The 24,605-nt window shown below is 44.4% G+C and overlaps 1 protein-coding gene across 1 annotated transcript in view; it reads right to left on the reverse strand.

Moving 5' to 3' along the window:
• The window catches only part of LOC147666168 (prostaglandin reductase 1-like), a 391,471-nt gene that overhangs the window by 237,859 nt on the left and 129,007 nt on the right, over positions 1-24,605 (reverse strand). The window contains exons 3-4 of the mRNA XM_086949249.1: positions 17,772-17,817; positions 7,074-7,103 (exon numbers count right to left, since the gene is read on the reverse strand). Coding sequence (XP_086805375.1) covers positions 7,074-7,103; positions 17,772-17,817 — 76 coding nt within the window. The remainder of the gene's footprint in view (positions 1-7,073; positions 7,104-17,771; positions 17,818-24,605) is intronic.

The raw sequence follows: 24,605 nt of genomic DNA on the forward strand, positions 1-24,605 counted from the left end.
GTTAGACCATAGTCTAGTGCACTGAGTGAGCCCAGGGCGTGTAAATCCAAATGCTGCTAGTGGGCCTGCAGCACAGGTTGGGCCACCCACAGAAGCAGCCTTGTAAAATGTGTCTAAGCCCTGCCATTGCAGAGCCTGCGTGCAGTCTGGTACTGTCATGCTGACTGGGCAAGTGCACCCACTTGCCAGTCCCTAAACCTTCACTTTTCTTCATATCAGTCACCCCTATAGTAGGCCCAAGGGCAGGGTGCATTGTAAGTATAAGGTAGGACAATCCCTGATGTGTGTGGCATGTCCTAATAGCGAATTACAGCCATTTTCGTTTTTCACTAATACAAGGCTACCTGTTCTCCATAGGCCATATCGGGCTGTTACCGACCGGTATTTAGGCATTTGAGATGTAGGGAGGATTCGGTATTAAGGAATCGGTAAATACTGATTCCTTAATACCGATTCCTTATGGCCTTGCATTTAAGGAATCGGTAATACCGATTCCTTAAATGCAATGTAGGTAGCACTTAAAACAGTGCACCTCAGCCTTAAGGAATCGCTATTTACCACCCACTCCAAGTAGGTGGTAAATAGCAATTTCCTTTCAAAAATCACTTTTTTGCTTTTTGAAGTGTGCCATGTGGCACACATTCATGCCCTTAGGGCATGCATGTGTGCCACATGTGCACTCATGCACATTTCAGGGGTGCAACAGGGTGTCCTTTGGACACCCTGGCACCCTTGAAATACCTCCAGATATTACTGATTCGGTAATACCGAATCAGTAATACAGAATGTCTTCACGATGGGTAGGTATTCTTTATTACCAAATCTCAATTACTGAGTCGGTAATAAGGAATATTAAGAATTCGGTATTTTTTACCGAATTCCTACCTACATCTGAAATACTGATTCCTAAATACCGAATCGGTAAAATTCAGTATTTAGGAATCATTATTTCCCAGTTACCTACATCTAGCCCTTGGTTACTGTATGTGGTCACAAATGCTTATCACACTGCCTCTGAGTTAAGCCTGCCTGCTCATGCCAAGCTACCAAGGGGGTGAGCAAGGGTTATTTTAGGAGTGTAATCCCCTTGTCCAGACTAGAGGCAAGGGTCCCTATTTGTTGCAAGTACCTACCTGTGCCAACTAGAGACCCAAAAATCTAACATTGGTGGTCAGTGGTGCGGATTCTGGACTTGCATTTGTGACTCATGTACAGTGAGTGGTGAAAACTACTTAGTGAGTGCAGACCATAACGCAACCACATACTTTTTGGTAGATTCCTTTTTGGGACTTTCTATTTTTGAAAAATGCCAAATTCAAATACCATAAAGAATCAGCATCCATAGCCTCTGTTGATCTGGAATGGGAAGAAGAGAGACTGGAATGCTACACCTCAAAACAGCTCAAGCATTTCTGCAGAAGATTCAAAGTTTCTACCACTGGTATCTCTAGGAAAGAGGACCTGCAAAGGGCGCTGAGGGCCTGGTTTGAAGCAGGGAATATCCCTGAGGAAGGGGCTGAGAATGCAGATGAGCATCTGCCAGGGCTATTGGGTCCAGAGGGGCAGAAAGTAGTCTCCCCAGCAGGTAGCAGTGTTTCTGCCAGAGGTCTGTCTCCAGGAGAGCTGGAGGACAGGAAAGAGAGCAGGATGCATGAAATGGAGCTGACCAAGCTCAAGTTGAATGGGCAGTTGGAATTTGAAATGCAAACTAGAACGTTAGCCATAGAGGAAAAGAAAATAAATGCAGTTTGAACATGAAAAGATTTTGAGGGAGTTGGAATTGAAGGCCAAGAGTTTAGAGATTACTTCCTCTGGTTGCAGCGCACCGTCAGTGCCTGTGGAAGCTAAGTTGTATATTCCCAAAGATGTGGGGAAAGAGTTTTACAAGAACGATTATATTGGGCAGTGGTTCAGAGCCTATGAGGTAGCCAAGTCTTCCCACCGGGTCCCAGAGAGATTGGGGAGCGGGGTTGTGGGGAAGGTTCCTTAGTGAGGGGCGGGACACACTGTTAGAGATGCCTTCTGAAATCCACAATTCATACAGCCACATGAAGGATGCTTTAATGTCTAGGTATGGTTTGACCCCTGAACTCTATAGGCAGAGGTTCAGGTCTTGTATGAAGATAGAGAACAGTACCTGGGTTGAATATGCCACTTTCTTTTGCCGAGCACTGGATGGTTGGGTAAAGGCAGCAAAGTTAATGATTTTCAAGGTCTCTTTGATTTGATTGCATGAGATCACTTGTCTAATAACTGTTTTCCTGAGCTGCTCCAGCACCTGATTGATAGGAAGCTGACTAACCCTAGGAAGCTTGCTGAGGAGGCGGACCGCTGGGTGAGCACCCGGGTTCAAAATGGTCACATGGGAGACTCAGCCAAAGGTGGGCAGGGTCCCCAGCAGAAGAGTGGGGGGGGGGTACAAGGGTAAACAGGAGGAGTTTCGCAAAGGGCCCCAAAGTAATTCCCAAGGGCACCAAGGGAAAGGTTCCCAGCCTCCCCCTGTGAAGAAGCAAGGGGCCCGACAGGTAGTCTTGTTCCCTAGGGGCCCCTGAAGTGTTACAAGTGTGGCGACCTTTGTCATAAGGTGAATTATACCAGGTGCCGCCTGTTTGGTAAACCAGCACCCACTGGTTCTCCCCCCGGCAAAGGGCGTGTGTAGCCTTGGGGGAGCAGATTGATGTCCAAGGTAGGTGGGGTTTCGCAGAGATGACCCTTGTCTCTTTAGGAGACTGTGAGACGGTCTCAGCTGCTTAGGAATACTAAGAAATATGGGCAGTGGGTGACCATCAATGGTCAAAAGGTGGAGGCTCTTAGAGACACAGGAACCAGTGTGAAAGCTGTCAGGTGTCACCTGGTGTCTCAAGAGCAGATTATCCCACATGCATTCTGCCGAGTTGTTGCTGCTGACAACACAGAGAGCCATTGTCCCATGGCTAAGGTTCCCTTTGAGTGGGGGGGTGGTCTCTGGTACTCTTCAGGTAGCTGTGAGACCCGCTATGCCTGTTGACTGTTTGTTGGGGAATGATTTGGAGAGCTCCCCTTGGGAAAAGGTGGAGAAAACAACTCACTTTGAAGATGGTTGGACTGCCTGACTGGGCGTGCGTGACCACCCGGTCAATGTCAGCCAGTAGGGGTTCTCAAGAGGACCTAGAGCCTGAGAGGGAGGCCCAGGAACCTGCCTTGAAGAGAAGTGGCAGGGGGGCACGGAAAACCAGACCCCGAAGTTCCCATGGCCCAGGAGAAGGTAGATCCTGAGTTGGATGCCCTGGAGCCTACCGGGGAGCAAGCAGCTGAACTGGAGGACCTGCCTGAGCTGACCCATTGGCAGCAAGAAGGAAGCCCCTCCAGGGAAGAATTCTGCAAGGAGCAGAGAGAGTGCCCTTCTCTTGTGGGTTCCCGGCACCAGGCTGCAAGCCAGGCAGCAGGTGATCACTCAGGATCCCACTTGATTAGCTGGGAGAATGGTCTCCTGTATAGTGAGCCTAAGGTTGCTGAACCTGGGTCAGCCTGTGTGCTGGTGGTACCCCAGAAGCTCAGAGCCTTCCCACTGGGGCTGGCTCATGATGTGCCGTTAGCAGGACATTTGGGGCGAACAAGACCTTTGAGAGGCTTCACCCACTTCCATTGTCCCCAAAGGTGCAAGAGTTCAGACACTCATTGCTGGACTTGTCAGACTTGCCAGGCAAGTGGAAAGAGTGGGAGGAAGCACAAGGCCCCTCTCCAGCCATTCCCTGTGGTCAGTATCCCCTTTGAGTGGGTGGTGATTAACATTGTGGGGCCACTAGACCCCAAGACAGCCATGGGCAACACGTTCATCCTGGTCTTGGTGGAGCATGCCACCTGGTACCCGGAAGCCATACCTCTGAGGATAGTGACGGTCCCTGTGGTGGGACGAGCACTGATGGGAATTTTCTCACGAGTAGGATTCCCTCACGAGGTAGTGTCTGACCGGGGACCCAACTTCATGTCCAAGTATATGAAGTCCCTGTGACAGGAGTAACTTACAAGTTCACCACTCCTTACCACCCCCAAGGAAATGGGCTGGTTAAAAGGTTCAACCAGACCCTGAAGGGCATGATAATGGGTCTTGAGGAACCCATGAGGCGAAAGTGGGACGTCCTCTTACCGTGCCTACTGTTTGCATACCGTGAGGTGCCACAGAATTCTCTAGGGTTCAGTCCCTTTGAGCTTTTTTATGGACACCCAGTCAGAGGACTTCGGAGTCTGGTCAAAGAAGGCTGGGAGCTCCCAGGAAACCTCCCCAGGATGTATATAGCTATATGCTGGCCTTCAGGAACCAGACTAGGCGTTTCAGGCAACTCATTGAGGCGAATCTTGAAGCCAGCCAGGAGGAGATGAAGCAATGGTATGACCAGAATGCCACTCTGGTAAAGCTTCAACCGGGTCAGAAAGTGCGGGTCATGGCCCCCGTGGAGCCTTGTACGCTCCAGGATAAGTGGACCGGACCATTTGAGGTTGTGGAGCGCAAGAGTCCGGTTACCTACTTGGTAGACTTGCGGTCTGCTAGGAACCCCTTGAGGGTCCTACATGTCAACTGCCTTAAGCCCCACTTGGAGAGGTCTGAAGTGGGCATGCTCTTGGCAACAGATGCTGGGATGGAGGAGGAGACTGAGCCTCTTCCTGACCTCCTATCAGCCTCAGCGCAAGATGGGTCAGTGGATGATGTTAACCTCTCTTCCACCCTGACCCATGAGCAACAGAATGACTGCCGCCAGTTGCTGGGACAGTTTTCTGATCTGTTCTCCCTGGTTCCTGGTGTCACAGAGTGGTGTGTCCATGATGTGGACACAGGAGACAGTTTTCCTGTGAAGCATAAAACCTACAGGGTAACTGACAGGGTGAGGGCTTGCATCAAAGAGGAGGTTTTAAAGATGCTTGCACTAGGGGTGGTGAGTACTCTAGAAGTCCTTGGGCCAGCCCAGTGGTCTTGGTCCCAAAGGCTGCAGCGCCGGGTCCCACACCCAAACTCCGGTTCTGTGTAGACAACAGAGGGCTCAATTCAGTCACAAAGACTGACGTGCACCTCTTTCCCAGAGCTGAGGAGCTCATTGATCGGTTATGGGCTGCCCGGTACCTCAGCACTTTTGACTTGACGTCTGGGTACTGGCAGATCGCCTTGACTGATGGGGCAAAGAAGAGGTCAGCATTCTCCACACCAGATGGGCATTTCCAGTTCCGTGTTATGCCCTTTGTGATGAAGAATGCCCCTGCCACCTTCCAGAGGTTGGTCAACTAGGTGTTGGCGGGACTGAATGAGTTCAGTGCCGCCTACCAGGATGACATCGCAGTGTTCAGTGCCAGTTGGGACCAACAGCTACCTTAAATTTAATTCAGAGAAGACAGAAGTCTTGGTCCTTGAAACCATCCCATCATCTGGTGGCCGACCGCCCTCAGAAGCCCACCTACTCCCTCAGACCACGCCAAGAACCTCGGCATCATACTCAACTCATCACTCACCATGACCCGACAAATCAATGCCATCACATCCAGCTGCTTAAACACCCTCCACATATTTCACAAGAACTTCAAATATCCCCCCTAAGTTAAGGAAGACAGTCCCCCATGCACTCATCACCAGCAGACTAGACTATGGAATTACACTCTACGCCAGCATCAACAAGTCCCTACTCTGAAAACTCCAGACTATACAGAACACAACTGCCAGGCTTGTCCTCTGCATCTCCCTGCATGAACACATCAGTCAACACCGGTGAAAGCGCAAATAGCTCCCCGTGGAGAAAAGAGTCACTTTCAAAATCCTCTCTCATGCCTACAAATGCCTACACAACAACGGACCCAAATACCTCAAAAACAGAATTAACTTCCACATACCCAAAATAAACCTCAGATCTTCCAACCTCGCACTGGCTGAAACCCTGCGCATCCACAGAGCCATAGCAGATGGAAGATCCTTGTCTCACATTGCGGCGAAGACCTGGAACGAGCTACCGGCAGACATCAGACATGCCTCCTCCCTGAACAGCTTCAGGAAGACTCTGAAGACCTGGCTTGTCAACTAAACGGACCTACTGACCCCCCCCCCCCAGTGCCTTGAGACCCCCATGGGTGAGTAAAGCGGTTACAATCCCCTGATTGATTGATTGATTGAAGGGTGCCTTAGAGTTCAATTTCTAGGGCTCGGGCTGGTTTGTCCTTGATGGTGCCCTCTGGCCCCAGTGAAGAGCTGAGAGGACTCACAGGAATGATGGATGCTGATGGTGGTAGGTATCATCTAGCGGCAGGTCCCACCCCATCACAGAGATATTGCAACTTTATATAGTAAACTGTGGCCTATGTGTAAATGGCAAATTTAGAATAGATAGTTATATTCTTTAGTATGTTTTGTCTTATGTTGTAGAGGAATGTATTATCTAAAAGAAGCGAAAACGATGGTGGTGATATAGTTGACACATGCCAAGCCGCTTAGATTAGCAGACTCATGGTTTGACCTATAATATTACATAAAGGAGAAAAAGTAGGGCATTACAGGGTTCAATCATGCCTTTAGTACCTTAAATAAACAAAAATTGGCGAGGTGCCCTCAGAAGTCTGCATCTGCTTAATTAGCTGATCTGCAGGTCATTAACAGAGACCCAGCGGGTTCCCTGTGTGCTGCTAACTGTGCTTAACCTAAACTCCAGGCAAATCCACGAATTGGACAAGGATAGCTCACTCATGTAATGTGACATGCTTCATCATTTGCCACCTCATCCCACCTTGGTAAGATGGTACTATCAGAGCGAACTCAACCTCACAATGGGGCTTTTCTGGGGGAGTTCTTAGATATTTTTGTTCTTTCAGGACAGTGATTTAGGTCCAGTTTTGTGAGTTTAAAAACCTATGGGATAAACCAAAGATTACCAAGGGGTAAATACAGGAGGCATACTTAGGTATAATGCCCTGTATGCATCACTGTATATGATTAGGTATTCATGCCTACATGTTCTGCCTCTATTAAGCCATGGGTCTAAGGCATTCATGCCGTATCTACGTCCCCCTATACTGCACGTAGTTAGTGTTGAGTGAGCATAGATATAAAGATAAGACCTTACCTCTCAAATGGTATCGTTATATGGGACAACCTATAGAATAAATACAAAAGCAGCAACAAGATATTGTTTATATATTAAATAAGCAAGGAAACTGAGTTAACTTGGCTCAGTACAGTAGTTGACCAAAGTCTGGATGCCACAGAAAATAACGATAAAAGTTTTATAGCACTGTTAGACAAATAATCAAAGAAGTGTGATCAGGTGGGTAGACTATATTAAAACTGAAGTACAATATATAAAAAGCATAGTGTTTTCATGTGCCCATTCAGTAAACAAGTGGAAAACAGGGGAAATTTAACCCCTTGCCTGCGGTCGGAATTCCGCTCCTGTGCGGCACATTCTTATCACGGGCCTCGTCGTGACAGCTCCCGGCCGTCATCAGCACACGAGCACCGTGTGCCATGACGGACGGGAGCCGTCACCAGCATGCGAGGGGTTAAATACCTAGAGCTATTTAGCTAGGTGCTTTATGGTCTATTTGGGGTGGGTATCTCCTGTAGTCACACTCTTAGGTCATGAGGTAATATATAATAGAGAGATTAAAAAGGTATCACAAGTATGGGAAAATGCTGAAGAAGGGTAAAGGCTATATTGTCCTACTCTGATTGGTTCAGTATCAGGAGGCAATGCAGGGGAAGCAAACAAACTATTTTAGATTGGGAGAACATACAGTGTAAACCAAATACATTAAAAACCATGTCATCTTAGGTGCTGAGAGAGACTCAAGAGAATGTTGAGTAACCTGTCCCCACTGCTCTTCGTACAGCTGCGTACTATCTCCCTATGCAGTTTCCTAGTTGTAGGACTTACTTCATCAAGGCAGAGATCCCACTCATCTCCAACTGGGTCCCGTCTAACACCCGTCTGGTGCAGTGGCCGTTCACCAGGAAACCCCAGCATTTGACCTCTTTGATTCGTCGGATGGCAAGGAGCCATCCGATCTGCGCAGGCCTCAAATTCCGCCGCACCGCGGGGATTTTGCGCCGCGGCAAAGTGTCAAAACTATCAAGTAAGAGTATTTTGTGATAATTCATCCTTCACACTTGTGTTTGATGCCAATAGCCAAAGAGTGAGAGAGGTAACTTGGACCGGATCGGGTGAGGTCACTAGCTCAGTCTTCATGTTCGTTAGAGTCTCCTGCTCCAGTCCCGGGTACGGCCACACTTCGAGCTTAAGTTGTTTCGAGGTCATGCCTCTCATCAGGGGCGTTTACCCCAGAATTACTAGCATCCGTGAGTGTGTTTCTGAAAGTCATGTCATACCATTCCATGTAGGTGGTAGACGTGACTCCTGGCCCATTGTTCCAAAACTCCTCCTTCACCTCCACCTCTCATACTGCATTCTGGGACATGCAGACTCTCACCCTTTTCACAGTTTGGGCATATAAAAGTGTTTGCACATAATGATTCCTCTGCTATCATATTGGGAGACATAGAGACCCTCTATATGAAGGGGACTACCGTCTATAATCCTATATGTCTTCATAAGACTGGGCCCAGTTTCCCTCGGCCTCACAGAAGTTGCAAAGACTCCTCTTCTGATAGTACTGGTAGAGAGTGTTTCACCCATGAAAGTAATACTAGAGACTTTATGATGATGAATGCAAAAATCCAACCAGTGTACTGCTATCTTCTATTCAATGATCCCCATGGAATATCATCATTTAGCCCATGAGAATCAGTTTGAAGGAAGTACACCCATCATTGTTCAAACCTGAACAGTGTTTTTGTGATGTCGGCATTTCTTTGTTCCAATTTTTCTAGAACATACCATTTCATCGTCCGATTCATCGTGGCCAGTCAGCCGCCGTTCCAAGTAGTGGGACCTGTCCTGGACAGACTGCGTTGGCCGCATTAAGTGTCAATTCCCTGACGAAGGGCATGCCATCAATGCCCGAAATGCATTGGACACGTTAAAATGACAGTGCCTGATTTCTATAATGTTGATCATGATTTGGAAAGAAATTTGAACTGATTTATTGAATTGATTTACTAAACTTTCAAAACGGAACCATGAAAATAATAAAATGAACAATAATGCAATATTGAATGGAAGTCGTTTTCTTACATGAAGGAAAGACAAATACATGTGTGCCAACCGTGGGATGCAACTAGAGTTTCTCTAGTCTCACTCTTCTAAGTATATCATCATTTAGCCCATGAGAATCAGTTTGAAGGAAGTACACCCATCATTGTTCAAACCTGAACAGTGCTTTTGTGATGTCGGCATTTCTCTGTTCCAATTTTTCTAGAACATACCATTTCATGTCATTTTCGGTGTGCTGTTTTTCTATGTAGTGTCTTGTCAGTTTGCTATTGTCTTTCCTACATCTGATTGTGCTTCTGTGCTCTGTCATCTTTACCCTTACTTTTTGGGAGTTCATCCCTATATACAGGAGTCAGCAAGGGCACCTCAACACATCTATCACATGACTTGAGTTGCAGTTTGTCAGATGTTTCAACCTCAAAGGTCAAGAGAGGCTAACGTCCACCTTTGCACATCTCTTTGAGAATTTACATGCTCCACAGTCTCCACACGGATGGTGACCCATGTGGGGAGGGAGGTTCCAGAGTCTCTGTTGTGATTCCACTGTCTTAATTCTGGGGCGTGTGAACAACATCTCGGATGTTCTGACTACATTTGATCACGAACATTGGTCGTGTCATCTTTAAATTCCCAGTGTTCAGTATCCCCCAGTGTTTCATGACCAATTTTTTTTAACTGAGTTCGAGATTGAGGTGTAAGTAGTTACACAGATGGGTCTATTCTCTGGAGTTTTTTCTATGTTTCTAAAAGAGCCTCTCAATTGTTATTCAAAGCTCTTTTCCTTGCACTTGTGATTGTCCTTTCCAGGTAATTTCTCTCTCTGAGTTTATTACTTAGTATCTTTGCATGTTCTTTGTACTTCATAGTTTCTGTGCAATTCTGTCTCAGCCTCAAGAATTGTCTAATAGGTAGACCTTCCCTCAGTGTGCAGAGGTGATAACTTTCAACCCTAAGGAGGCTGTTTTTAGTAGTAGGTTTATTAAAAAAGTTCCATTTTCAAAAGGGCTTCCTCAGGGTAGATTTGTGGAATCCAAAAAAGGCATCTCTTCCTTGCTCATTGTCATTGTGAACCTGAGGAAAAATTCCAGATAATCCAGCCAAATCCCAAAATCAAAGGTTTCTTCTCTGGTGCCCTTCCAGATCACCAGGATATTATCAAAGTACCTCTTCTATAACCTAATTTGGTTGTGAAGCGTGTTCTCGTTGTCGTAAATGTTTTTTTTCTCTCACAGTCATGTATGTAGAGGCAGGCTTGGCGTGGGGCACACGTGCTACCTGTGGAAGTCCCATGGATCTGTAAGAAATAGTCTCCCCCATACTCTAAAATATTCAGTGTCAGGACCATATGTGCGCAATCCAGAATAAAACCCACTGTTATTTATTTGTTTTCCTGTCTTGGTGTGTGGCTCTTCTCAATTACCTCTAGAGTGGTTTCCTATGGAACATTAGTATACAGGGATTCCACATCTAGAGTAAATAGTAACTCCCTTTCCTGATCGAAGAGTATCCCCTTCAATTTTATAAGGATGTTTTTGGTATCTTTTGGGTACAAGGGCATCTCTGTGACCAGTGGTTTTAGGAAAAAGTCTCAAAATTGGGACAGGGTTTCTAGTGCGGATCCTATGCCTGACACTATTGGTCGGCTAGGTCGGGGAATCTAGTTCTTGTGTAGTTTTGGCAGAATGTAAAAGTAAGGTGTTTTGGTTCTTTTTCCACCAGAAAAAAAGGGTTTCATTCTCTTTGATCCACCATTATCTAGGCCTTCTCTGACAAGAAAGGTAATTTCTTCCATTATGTCTGGTGTGGGATTCTTTGCCAGTTTTTATCGTTTTTCTTGTTCTCTGGAAGTTTCAAACATTGTACCTGGTACATGGTTTTGGACATTATAACTTTCCCTCCACCTTTGTCTGTGGGCTTTATTATAACTGTATCATTGTTCTTAAGCTCTTGCAGAGCTTCTCTTTCAGCTTTGGACAGATTCTGGAATGGGGCAGTTGTGTATGTCTCAAGGGTTCGAGACCCACATTAACTGCCTGCTCAAAAGCTGCCACTTCTGGAGGTAGTTGCTGCATGGGGGGGAGTGAAGGTGGATTTTTTCGGAATCCAATAATATTGTCTTTCGTGTCAGCCCTGTCTTCCTGAATCTCTCTTTTGGCACAGAAAGCCTGTAGTCTAATCCTTTTGAAAAAAACTCTGCAATCTCCCTTTTTAGTCAGAAGAATTCTTCCTTGGGGTGGGGACAAAACCCAGGTCTTTGTTCAGGACTTATCTCTGTGTTTCTGTAAGGGGTAACTGGATCATGTTTATGACATTGTCTCTTCCCGCTCATCCCTGGTTGGGGTTCCCTGGTGTTGCGTTGTCTTGAGTTTGTTTCTAGGCCCTTCTTGGCGACCTTTTGCTCTCTCTTTCTGCCCCTCCCCATCTGTGTCCCCTCGCTAAAAGGCTGTGGGTATGGTGGGTGACATGGGAAGACTTGCTGAAATGGATATTGTGTGAAAGCGTAGCGTGGCCATTCCCATTTGGGCCCTGGGAGACTGTCTCCCATGTAGGGTAGGATCCCTGTGCTCCTTGGTTCATCCTGTAGTTTCTCCTCCCTCTCCCCATTTTTTTAGGTTGGCCATGTGTTTTGTCGGAGGAACCATCTGTCCCTGAGGAGCTCTTGCTATTATCTGAGGAGAGAGATGAGGCACTCTCTCTCTCTGTACATAATCAGTCTTAGCATGCAGAAGTTTTGACAAATCCTTTTGGAAATTGTTTGTTTTGGAGTACATCAGATAGTCCTTATACTCTGTAAGGCCCTTATTGGCCTGTTCTCGTTTCTTTTTTTTAACATTGAAATTGTTATTTGGGTTCTTAAATAATTCTCCAGTGTTTTAGTCTCTACTACCATTGCTTTGGATAGTTTCTAAGCTGTTTTTATGAATAATATCAGCCAGTCCCTAGTGCACTTCCATGCGATTAGTAACCAATCTTTACAAAACTCCTTGTCTTCTAGGTCGATTCTGGGTTTGTTTGTCACTATCAAGCCTTTTGGGCGGCATTCCCTCTCAAATTTTCGCGCCAGGATACTCCGGCAGTAATTGAGCGCGTTACAAAACAGCATAACATAAACATAACATAAATACTTTGCCATTATTGCTCCATGGAGCATCGTTTTTACTTGTGTTCTTTTTAGGTCTGACAGCATGTCCCAATCTTTCATCTGTGTTATTGTCTGTGCTATAGATGTGTCTCCCATAATGGAGGGAGCAGCTAGGATGGAGAGGACATCTTCATCAGCAAATGACAGCCTCTCCATTCTTGATACCGCAAGGTTGAGGTTAGAGTGTTATCTCTAGTCACTCCGTTTTTTCTCTGACAGCTATCTGCTGTTCCAACTATAATATCACATAGAGGAGAAAAAGTAGGGCATTACAGGGTTCACTAATAACTTAAATACAAAAAAATTGGTGGGTACCCTTAGAAGTCTGCTATCTGCTCAATCAGCTGATCTGCAGGTCATTAACAGAGACCCAGTGGGTTCCCTGTGTGCCGCGAACTGTGCTTAACCTAAACTCCAGGCAATTCCAAAGATTGGACGAGAATGGCTCACTCATCTAATGTGACATGCTTCTTCATTTGCCAATATCGTCCCGCCGTGGTAAGACGGCACCACCAGGACAGATTCGACCTCAGAATGGGGCTTTTCAGAGGGAGTTCTTAGACATTTCTATTCTTTCAGAACAGTGATTTAGGTCCAGTTTTGTGAGTTTAATAAAACATCTGGAATAAACCACTAAAGTATCCTTTAATTTGGTGGTATCCCTGGTAAATACAAAATATTACCAAGGAGTAAATACAGGAGGCATACTTAAGTATAATGGCCTGTATGCATCACTGTACATGATTAGATATTCATGCCAACATTTCTGCATCTATTAAGACGTGGGTCTAAGGTATTCAGCAGGGCAGTGTCTATGTCTCCCTACACTGCAAGCAGTAAGTGTTGAGAAAGCACACATTTAAAGATAGGACCTTACCTCTCAACTGGTATCGTTATAGGCGACAACCAATGGTATAACTACAAAAGCAGCAACAAGATATTGTTTATATATTAAATAAGCAAATAATGAGTTAACTTGACCCAGTAGAGTAGTCAACCAAAGTCTGAACACCACAGAAAATAATGATAAAGGTTATATAGCACTGTTAGAAGATAATCAAAGATGTGTGATCAGGTAAGTAGACTATATTTAAACTGAAGTACAATATATAGTGTGTTCATGTGACCATTCAGTAAACAAGTATAAAACAGGGAAAATGTAAATACCTAGAGCTATTTAGCAAGGTGCGTCATAGTCTGTTCAGGTGGATCTCTCCTGTAGTCATACTCTTGGGTCATGAGATTAAAAAGTTACCAAAAGTATGGGGAAATGCTGGAGAAGGGTAAAGGCTATTTTCCCCACTCTGTTCAGTTCAGTATCAGGAGGCAATGCAGAGAAACAAAACAGACAATTTTAGTTAGATTGGGAGAATATACAGTGTAGACAAATTAAAGTAAAAACTATGTTGTCTATGTTACTGAGACAAACCACTTTCGTTAGATAGAGAGAGAGAACCGAGTAAAAATCATTAATTAAAAACCATGTTGTCCTAGGTACTAAGAGAGTCTCAAGAGAATGTTAAATAACCTATCTACTGCTTTTAGTTGATCCGTGTACTGTCTCCATATTCAGTTTCCTAGTTGTAGGACTTACTTTTTCAAGGCAGAGATCCCATTAATCTCCTACTGAGCCCCTTCTAACAGCAGTATGGCGCCCTGGCTGCTCGCCAGGAAACCCAGCTTTTAAAGCTATCAAGTGGGGGATATTTTGCGGTAATTCACCAGTCACACCTGTTTTGATGCCAATAGCCAGAGAGTGGAAGAGGAAACTTGGACCGGAACGGGTGATGTCACTCGCTCAGTCTGTGTGTTCAGTAGAGTCTCCCGCTCCAGTCTCGGGTACAGCTAAACTGCGAGCTTTGTTTCGAGGCCATGCATCTCATCAGCAGCATTTACCCCAGAAGTACTTACATCCGTACGTGTATTTCTGAAAGTCACGTCATGTAGGTGGTAGATGTGACTCCGGGCCCATTGTTTCCGGATTCCTCTGTCGCCTCCACCTCTTGTACTGCATTCTTCGACATGCAGTCTCTCACCCTATTTACAGTATGAGCATATACAGTTTTTGCACATCATTTTTCCTCTGCTATAATATCGGGTGACAAAGAGACCCTCCATATTAAGGGGGTTACCGTCTATAATCCTATATGCATTCATAAGACTGGGCCCAGTTTCCTTCGGCCTCAGAGGTTGCAAAGACATCTCTTCTGATAGTACTGGTAGAGAATGTTTCATTCATGCAAGTAATACTAGGGACTTTATGATGATAAAAGCAAAAGTGCTATCCAGGGTACTGCTATCTTCTATTCAATGATCCTCATGGAATATCATCATTTAGCCCATGAGAATCAGTTCGAAGCTGGTAAACCCATTGTTGTTCAAACCTGAACAGTGCTTTTGTGATTTCGGTATTTCTCTGTCACTAAGTGCAACACCACACAGTGAGTGTGGAGTGACCCAGGTGACCTAACCTTTACATGTGGTCCCCTGGTGAACAGCAGCGCTGGGCTGCTGTTCACTGGAGGGATCACTAACATTCAGAAAGATGTTAAATAAAGGGGCAATCATTTATTTACATGCTAAATGAAGTAAGAGAAAAGAAGCAAATGAGTGGTCCTGCACCAATTCACTTTAGAATCTAATTCATTTTTAAAGACATCTTGGAACAAACATGTAACACTGTGATACAGTCTTTACAAAAATGCTCAGTTGGCACAATAGCACAGTATTGGCAAAGGTGGTCCGTTGTTTGCAATGGGCTACTAACATTCATTCCAAGGTCCCAGCTAAGCACTGCCTGTTTTGACTTACCCAATACCCGAGGGTGAGAGGGCATGCTATAGATTTGCACAGTTGGAGCTTTTGCTTGCCAAGAGCAGAGTTGCCATCTGATGGATGTCTGCTCTTGGATCTATGATTGTGGCATGGTCTAGGTGTTTCGCTGACTGGCATTGGGCAGAACTGAGACATATGAAAGTAGTCCACATGGATGAATGACTAGAGGATGATTGTCAGGAGTGGAAGTGCATGCTGAATGGAGTGGCAGAGGAGCTGGTTGTTGTGCTCACCGCTGCAGGTCTGGAGGAGGAGACCCAATCTCCATGATTGAATGGGTGTGTTACATACACTGCAAAGTGGTGACACATGACCTGAAATACTTCTTCCAATTACATGTTGACCTCACAGCAGTGGTGATGGTGGGTACAATTCACTGACTAAGTGATCCCCCACATTACAGAGGCTTTTGGAACAGGGACCAACATGAGGTGATGGTCGAGGAAGACAGAATCCAGGTGTCATGACTTGATCATCACACTTTTTCCTGGGAGTGTTCAACTGTAAGCATAGGATTGTTAATAATGATGCCACGTATTGTATTTTCAATGCATCTTCTATTCAATGATCCCCATGGAATATCATCATTTAGCACATGAGAATCTGATCGAAGGTGGTACACCCGTCGTTGTTGAAACCTGAACAGTGCTTTTGTGACTTCGGTATTTCTCTGTTCCAATTTTTATGGAGCATTACATTCAGTGTTTTTTTTCGGTGTGCTGCTTTTCTATGTAGTGTCTCATCAGTTTGGTGTTGTCTTTCCTACGTCTGATTGTGCTTCTCTGCTCTGTTATCCTTACCCTTACTTTTTGGTAGGTCTTCCTCATATACAGGAGTCCACAAGGGCACCTAAACACATATATCACATTATTTGAGTTGCAGTTTGTATGATGTTGCAACCTTCAAGGTGAAGGAGGCCAACATTCACCTCTGTACATTTTTTCGTGAAATTACATACTCCACAGGCTCCACATAGATGGTGGCCCATGGGGGGAGGGAGGTTCCAGAGTCTCTGTTGTGACTCCACTCTCTTCATTCTGGGGCTGGGGGAACAACATCTCAGATGTTTTGACTACGTTTGAACGCTAAGATTGGTTGTGTCATCTTAAAATTCCCAGTGTTAAGTACCCCCGAGTATTTCATGACCAGATTTTTTACTGAGTTAGAGATTGGGGTGTAAGTAGTTACACAGATTGGTGTTTTTTCTGAAGTTTTTTGTATGTTTCCAAAAGAGCCTCTCTATTGTTATGGACTTGTGATAGTCCTTTCCAGGTTATTTTTCTGTCTGAGTTTATTACTTAGCATCTTCACATGTTCTCTGTACTTTATAGTTTCTGTGTAGTTCTGTCTGGATCTGCCCCTTCAGATCACCAGGATATCGTCAATGTCCCTCTTCCACAACTGAGAAATACTTTCATTAACAAAAGAACTGTGCCCCAAGAGTGTGACTACAGGAGAGACCCACCCAGAACAGACCATGAAGTGCCTAGTTAAATATCTATAGGTATTTATATTTTCCCTGCTTTCCACTTGTTTACTGAATGGGCACATGAACACACTATGCTGATTATATATTGTACTTCAGTTTAAATATAGTCTGCTCGCCAGATCACTCATCTTTGATTATTTGTCTAACAGTGCTATATAACTTTTATTGTTATTTTCTGTGGCGTCTAGACTTTGGGTTGTACTGAGCCAAGTTAACTCAGTTTTTTGCCTATTTAATATATACAATATCGTATTGCTGCTTTTTAATTTGTCTCATAGGTTGTCGGGTATAACGATACCAGTTGAGAGGTAAGGTCCTATATTTATATCTATGACCTCTCAACACTTACTACTTGCAGTGTAGGGGGACTTAGACACTGCCCTGCTGAATATAGTAGACCCACATCTTAATAATGGCAGAAACATGTTGGCATGAATACTTAATCATATATAGTGTTGCATAAAGGCCATTACACCTAGGTATGCCTCCTGTATTTACCCACTTGATAATCGTTTTTATTAACCAGGGATGCCACCAAATTAAGCAATACTTTAGTGGTTTATCCTGTAGGTTTTTTAAACTCACAAAACTGGACCTAAATCACTGTCCTGAAAGAATAGAAATATCTAAAAAAATACTCTCTCAGAAAAGCCCCATTCTGAGTTCGAGTCCACCCAGGTAGTACCATCTTAACAGGGTGGGGTGAGGTGGTAAATGATGAAGCATGTCACTTCTGTAAGCCATCCTCGTCCAATTATTGGAATTGCCTGGAGTTTAGGTTAAGCACAGTTAGCAGCACACATGGAACCCACTGGGCCTCTGTTAATGACCTGCAAATCAGCTGTTTGAGCAGATAGCAGACTTCTGAGGGCACCACGCCAATTTTTGTTTATTCCTGATTTGATTTCCCAGAGGTAGTCTTGTTAATAAAAAGACATTGGGATGTGCTGAGTAGTGTCTATGCACCATACCACAGTGTCTGTGTCTTTTGTCTCATGCCAGCCCGACACTGCAGGGCACAAACAGAAGTTTGCCCCTGACTCCTTATTTGCAAATCACCTATGAGTAGGGTCTAAAACTAAACAGCCAAGAGGACATCAGATAGCTAAACATTAACAACAGCAGCAGTATCAAACATTTTGAAGAAGAAAACAATTCCTTGGCTCAAGAATAGAAAAGAGAGTACCTCATGTAAGGATCAACGCTGAGGTAAACAGCTTCGATTAGTACTTCTGAAATATATAAGAGAAAAGGTGATAAATAAATGGTGCTGCTACAGTGTGGCAAAAGAAACACATCAGTTTTTTTTGTTTTCATAGATTACATCTTTCCATAGCTCTGCTGACAGTCATTTCACAATGATGTGTGATCAAGGTTTTCTTTTTGCATTGAAATGCATTAGACAACATTAATAACTTAGAAGGGTCACAGAAGAAAAGTGGTACTTTTTTAGAGAAATATGAAGAGTAGAAGGGCTGGTACTTGATTGCCCATTCAGATGTGTATATTATTTCAACCACTACCAACTGTTAAACAGCATTGAAATGTAGAGTAGAGATTATGTCATGTATGTCATGTTATGGAAGATTGATAGAATACACAACCACCAAGAGTGTGTCTTGGAACTAACAACAGAAAAACCAAAATGGAAAATAATGTGATTATTCAACATCCTTAAGGAGCACAGAGCCTGTAGGAAAGTACCCTTTTTTGCATGGTCACCGCCACTTTTTTTTTCAGAACTCCATTATGCTCCACAGTGCACTGGAGTCTGCTGCCCAGACCTCAGTCCCTTTGCCCTCTCCTAAAACTGACGGACTTGTTAATCCCAAATTGGCAAAAGCTTTACCCTGTCATAATTTTCTAGTATATGGTACCAGGGGTACCCAGGGAATTGGTGATAAAAGGGTCCCAAGGGCTGCAGCATGGTTCTTTGCCACCCTGGGAGACCCAGGCAACCTACTGACAGAAGGCATAGAATTGCAGACTGCAGGAGCAGTGCAAACTGCTCAAACTCAAGCCTCTCTCACCATGTGTGGGACATTCACCTACTCAGCCTTTAATGTTTATAGTCACCCCTAAATTAGGCCTCCTCAGTCCAGGAGGCAGGGTGCATTTTATTTAAGGTGTGGACACATAAGTGTAAGCCTATATGTCCACATAGTAGTGTTAGAGGTCCATAGGATAACATGGGCTGCCAACTGGGTACTCTTGATTAGAGACAAGCCAGGAGCATATCAAGCACTGTTATGACCAGAAGTCTGCACCGGCGGTGGATTACCAACCAGGTCAGCTGGTGTAGGTGTTGGAGCCTGTAGCTGCCATGGCACTCTAGGACAAGTGAACGTGGCCCTATCCAATCTTGGAAATTAAGTGGGACGCCAGCTATTTCATTGACTTAGGCACACCAAGGAGTCCTCACAGAATTCTCCAAGTAAATTGCCTAAAACCCCAGCAGAACAGAGCTGACATGACCATGTTGATGGTGACTGATGGAGGTCAGGATGTGTAAAGTGAATCCCTCCCTGACTTACTGTCAAATAACCCCCAGGATGGGTCAGTTGAAGGTGTGTCTTGTCTGACATCCTGTTTCCAACACAGCAATCTGATTGCAGGCAAGTCCTAGGTCTGTCTGCTGAGCTCTTCTCCTTGACTTCTGGTCAGACAACATGGTATACCCATGATGTGGGCACTAGTGACAGCCTCCCGGTCAAAAACAAGATTTACAGGGTGTGAGACCAATTTCAGGCTTGCATTAACATTGAGGTCAGCAAGGTGTTACAGTCCCTGGGGTATCCCAGCGGTACTGGACCACAAACCTGACTCAAAAGATGGGAAACCTGAGATGAGGTTCTGTGAGGACAACAGGGTCTCAATATAGTTACCAAAACAGATGCTCCCCCCATTCCAAGAGCAGGTTAATTAATTGACAAGTTCGGTGCAGACAATTTCTTGAGTATGTTTGATTTAACATCGTTACTGGCAGATTGGACTCCCCCAGGGAGTAAAAGAGAGATCAGGATTTTCAACCACTAAAGGCCACTAACAGTTCAAAGTGGCCTTTTGGATTAAAAATGCACTTCCCAGCTTCCAGAGGTTTGTGAATAGAGACCATTCAAGATTGGATGAGTTCAGAGCAGAATATCTGGATTACATAGCTGTCTTTAGCTCCACCTGGGAGGATCGCCTGGTCCCCCTCAAGGAAGTGTTACAGGGCCTACATCAGGCAGGCCTAATTATGAAGGCCAGAAAGGGCCAGATAGGACAGAGTTCTGTAGTGTATTTGGGCCACCTTGCAGGTTGAGGCCATGTGTAACCCTTCTCATCTCACAAGGCAGGGTGCATTATATTAAAGGTGTAGACATGTAAGTGCAAGCCTATAAGCCTATATGCCCCTTTAGTAGTGTTTAGCTATGTAGGAGGTGTACAGACCAGGCTGCCCACCCTAGAGGTGTGGCCAGCCTTCCTGGGGGTGTACACCTCCTACATAGCTACAATTGGATTCTACCATTTTTAGGAGGGCATAATTAGTGGTCTCTGGTTAGCAAAGATGACGTACACCTCTGGATGTGGTCACCTCAGGTGTGGACTAGCTGCAGGGGCTAGCTGCCCATTGGCTACTAGCTCCCACACCCAAACAACAGAACTTTGCCTTTCAGCACAAAGCAAAGAGGGGTACTTTGTCCCTGCGGCAACAGATTTGGAATTGAGTGAATGTCTCTTATTCTTGGCCAAAACTCAACACTCGCAAAGAGAAGGAGCTTTGTGGAAGTCAGAAGCACCCTAAGTCTCCTCTGGACTACTGGTACTAGTGCCCTGCAAACTACAGGTAACAACGCTCATCGGATCTAAACAATCGCTGTCCATCGGGCCCTCAGAGGGATCACCCAAATACAGGTGGTACAGTGCATTGTGGGAGTTGTAATTTTGCCTGCCCCGAAGTTTTAGGCTGCTAAGTTACTACCATTGATGTAAGGAAGTTCTCAAAAATGTTCATTGTGCTTACCGCTGCCCTAGCTTATTTGTTGCCAGTACGGTAACCAACCCCCACACTCAACGCTGCAGCTGCAGAGAACACTGTGCAACCATCATCTGATGTTAGCAGCTGTGTACCCGCACCCGGACCACACAGGCTAGGTAATATTGATCTGATTGAGGTGGCCTGGTCCTGGGGCCTGCATGACCTTATGCCTAAGGGGTTCCAAGTAACTGGACCTTCAAGTAACCGATTGTCACTAGTGGATTTTGTTATTGACCTCAATGTCATTTTGTCTATGCATTTAACTGCACGGATTTAATGTTGCTTAAAAAATCTATCACTCCGGTTATATGTATAATATTCTGTTTGTTTTGATGTCCAAATAAAGAAAAAAATACTTTTTTTTAAAAATAAATTGGTGTTGGATTTCTCTCGAGTCATGTCAATTACTTATCATCCATGTTGGTTCTCTGAAATGCTTAACACATGTTGCTCTAGTAAAGCCTGGCTGCTCTTTGCCACTCTTCCAGGGCTGGGTTAAGGATTTATAAGTGTGAATTCAAGTATTATCTTTGGTGTATTGTGTTAATATCACATGGTAAGCCACCTAGCCATTCCACATAATATTCCACTTTCCTGTAGGGGCCGATGTAAAAAATTTCCATTGGCAAAAAGTAGTCACACTGACTTTTTGTGAATGGAGGGAAACACATTTGCATTCCGAGCTCTGTACAAATAGGTCAGTTCACAAAATTACAAATATGGTACTTAGGTGCAATTCGGCCTACCTCATCAACATTCATGAAATATGTTGCAAATTGTGACACACTACAGTTGGATTCCATCACATGGATGGTGGCCTGCTGGGATCAGTGGACCTCCTTCTCTGTGATCTCATTTAAACGACATAATCCTGTTCTAAATGTAGCCTGTTTCCTTAAAGGAAACTGGGCTGCATTTCAAAAGAAAAGTATTTTTTGTTGGTTTGTTTGAGCTTTGGTAGTGGTCCATTCCCATGCACCACTGCCTACTTCCCAACAAACTTTTTTAACATTCATATAGGAGAAGGGGGGTCGTTAGGGGACCACCTTCCCTTTTACAAATGGGTTACCACCTCTTTTAAGGTGTAGGTAAAATTTAATTGTATTGGGACCTGGTTTCGGTCACAAAGCATTGCTACTTTAACAAATCGCTGTTTGGAAGGAACACACTAAAGACACCCCTTCCAAACAGAAATTCATTATGGGAAAGGCTTCCAGTTTTCCCTTTTTACTGATTGTTACAGATAAATACATACCAAAACCAATCTTTTTCCTGTCTGTATTTATTTTTAAAAGCGGAAAAATGCAGAAAATGGTTCTTCTTATGACTGACTCACTTTTTTGTCCTTCATGAATCCCAGACCAACTGCTAAGTAGATAGTCACCAGGGAGATTTAAAAACAGTATGAGATTCTCTTAAATACAGGAATGTTAACATATATTTGTATATAATGCTAATATTTTCTTCCCCGTGTAGTGTGTTGTTACATTTAGCTGCTTAATTTACTAAAATGCAACAGGCTCAAAAGAAGACGTGCGTGTTTATCAATTAAATACATGTGGAAATATACCATTTTATGACCCCATTTACTCTCCAAACATAAAATAATTATGGATAAATACCAATAAAATAGCCCAAAAATAAATATGGATAAATACAGACGGAAATGTCAACATAAAAATAACATAAAACCGGAAGTCTTAATTATGGGGTTTTAAACCCATTTTGCTGTTTTTAACCTGTTACCAAAACACAAAAAAAGTTTTAGTCCATAACAAAAGCCATTTTGCAGTCATGTACCCTGTGATTTTGCAAATCACAGACTTTGCGGACAAGAAATGGCTTTGTACATCAGGCCCAAAATGTTTTTGAATTCTCTTTTGAATGAATTAGGTGCAACAGCCCTGTGGTCCACTGGCAGGGAATTCCGGAGGGTGGGGCAAGGACCGTAAAAGATTGTCCAATAGGATTAGCGGTATCATAATTTGGAATGAAGCGCAAGGTATGTTACTAGGAGCCATGAGGTCTGCTAGAGAGATAGCTTGTAAAATGAGTGAAGATATAATCCGAAGAAGAGCCATGTAGCTTGGAAGAGTACTTTAGCTAGGGATGCTGGTACTGGGTCAAAAATGCCAATGCAGAAAGTTAACAGCGGCTTCACAAGTCAATCAAACAAGTTTGTCTGGTGAATTTTAGAAGATGCATACCATTCTCACAACATAGTTCAGTTGATTTATCAAGGAATGACTCTCCATGATAATATTATTTCAGCTGTGAGTTCTCTGGTATGACCAGAACAGGGCAACTATGGCACAAACAGCCAGAAGCGTCCCCAAATTCACTGAGAGACTTGCCATAAAATATGCAAACTGCTCAGAGTGTGGCAGAAGCCTTTAACGCAGCGTAAAGACGAGGCTAAGTGAACACATAACCCATTAACTAAATGCTGGAACCCTCTTCAAATCACATATAATACTTTTGATGTCATTGGATGGGAGTGGATTCCCAGGAGCTCAACACTTTAAAACGTACGACATTCCTGATTGTAATTTGGTTTTGTACCATAAATGTGGAGGCATGCTTTGGAATTATTTGGGGGGATTGTGATAGTTTAAAATCTGTTGTTACTTTGTGTGGGTGGAAAAATTCCTTTGGTGTGTCAAAGAAGGTGTTCAACTGCCGGAGGTCCAGGATGGTCCTGAGGACCCGTATTTCTTTGGCACGAGGAAGTACCAAGTAGAGCAACCCTTTCCTCTCTCTGATTCTGGCACTATCTTGATGGCACTCTTGGCTAGCAGAAGCTTAACCTTCAGTATGAGAATTTTCGCATGATCAACTGATACCTGTCCTGATATAAGGAAGATATAAGGGAGGAACAAAATAAATGGAAGGGAGTAGCCCCTCTGAATGATTTGTATCTCCTATCAGTCCGACATGATGGATTTCCAGTGAGGGAAGAAAATTTGGTTCCTAGCACCTGACAGTGACCCTAGGAAGGGATATCCGAGCAACCCGTGGGTTGCAACAGCAGGGGAAGAGGAAGCAAATGACTGCTGACCCTGCTGAAGTGAGCGGTTTCAGTCACTACTGTATCCTCTGCTATGAAAAGCCTGGATTTGTTCTTGCACCGGTTGAGAAGGCTGTTGCTGATCACTAATTCTCTTGAGTTGACCCTGAATTTCCTATATTGAAACTGGAGAGCTGGCGGCAGCAACCATAAGGAAGCAACTGTAGCACAACTATCTTTCAATTGTTCTAGTACTAAATCGACCTTTTCCCTAAATAGCCTGGTTCCATCAAAGGGCTTGTCCATAAGGGATGCCTCTGTATCCCCTGAAAATCCTGCTGAGTGCATTCAAGCATGTTGTCCAATTACCACACTTGTGGCAAAAGTGCATCCTACACCATCAGTAATATTCAGGCCAGCTTGAAGCAAAACTTTAACTGCATCTCGTCCATGCTGAATCGTGTGGGTAAATGTTGCCCTGGGGTCCTCTGAGATCACGGCAAGATCTCCATGGCCAATTTCCACTACACTCAGATGTACCTACCCAAGAAGCACAGATGGCATCTGTAAATCAAGCATTTGTAGTGCTCTGCACACTACATCTGTGACAAAGTACTCTCCGTTGGTGAGTCCAACCTAGTTTTTGGGAAAGTATCTGGCACACCTGTGTTCTGTAGGCCAAAGTAAAGTCCATCAGCTCTGCGTTGTTGTCTGCCTCATGGGGAACATATTGTAAGTCTTAAACCGCATCCGAGTCAGGACCGAACAGGGCCTCCACCCTCCGATAAGACTGGTGTCATGGGAGAGGCTGAGAGTCAGGTTCAATCACTACAGGTTGTGCCTTAGTAATTTTGTTATGCAACACAGACCTGGTGTAGGCTGATGTTTGTTGATAATCAAACGACCACCTTCGAGCTGACACACGGACTGGTGGCGCGAGCATTTTGCGCTGAAGGGACTGCCATGGACCTTGGTGTTGATTGGGGCCTAGA

The sequence above is a fragment of the Lissotriton vulgaris genome, unplaced genomic scaffold (assembly GCF_964263255.1).
Source record: "Lissotriton vulgaris unplaced genomic scaffold, aLisVul1.2 SCAFFOLD_1179, whole genome shotgun sequence".
Taxonomy (NCBI): domain Eukaryota; kingdom Metazoa; phylum Chordata; class Amphibia; order Caudata; family Salamandridae; genus Lissotriton; species Lissotriton vulgaris.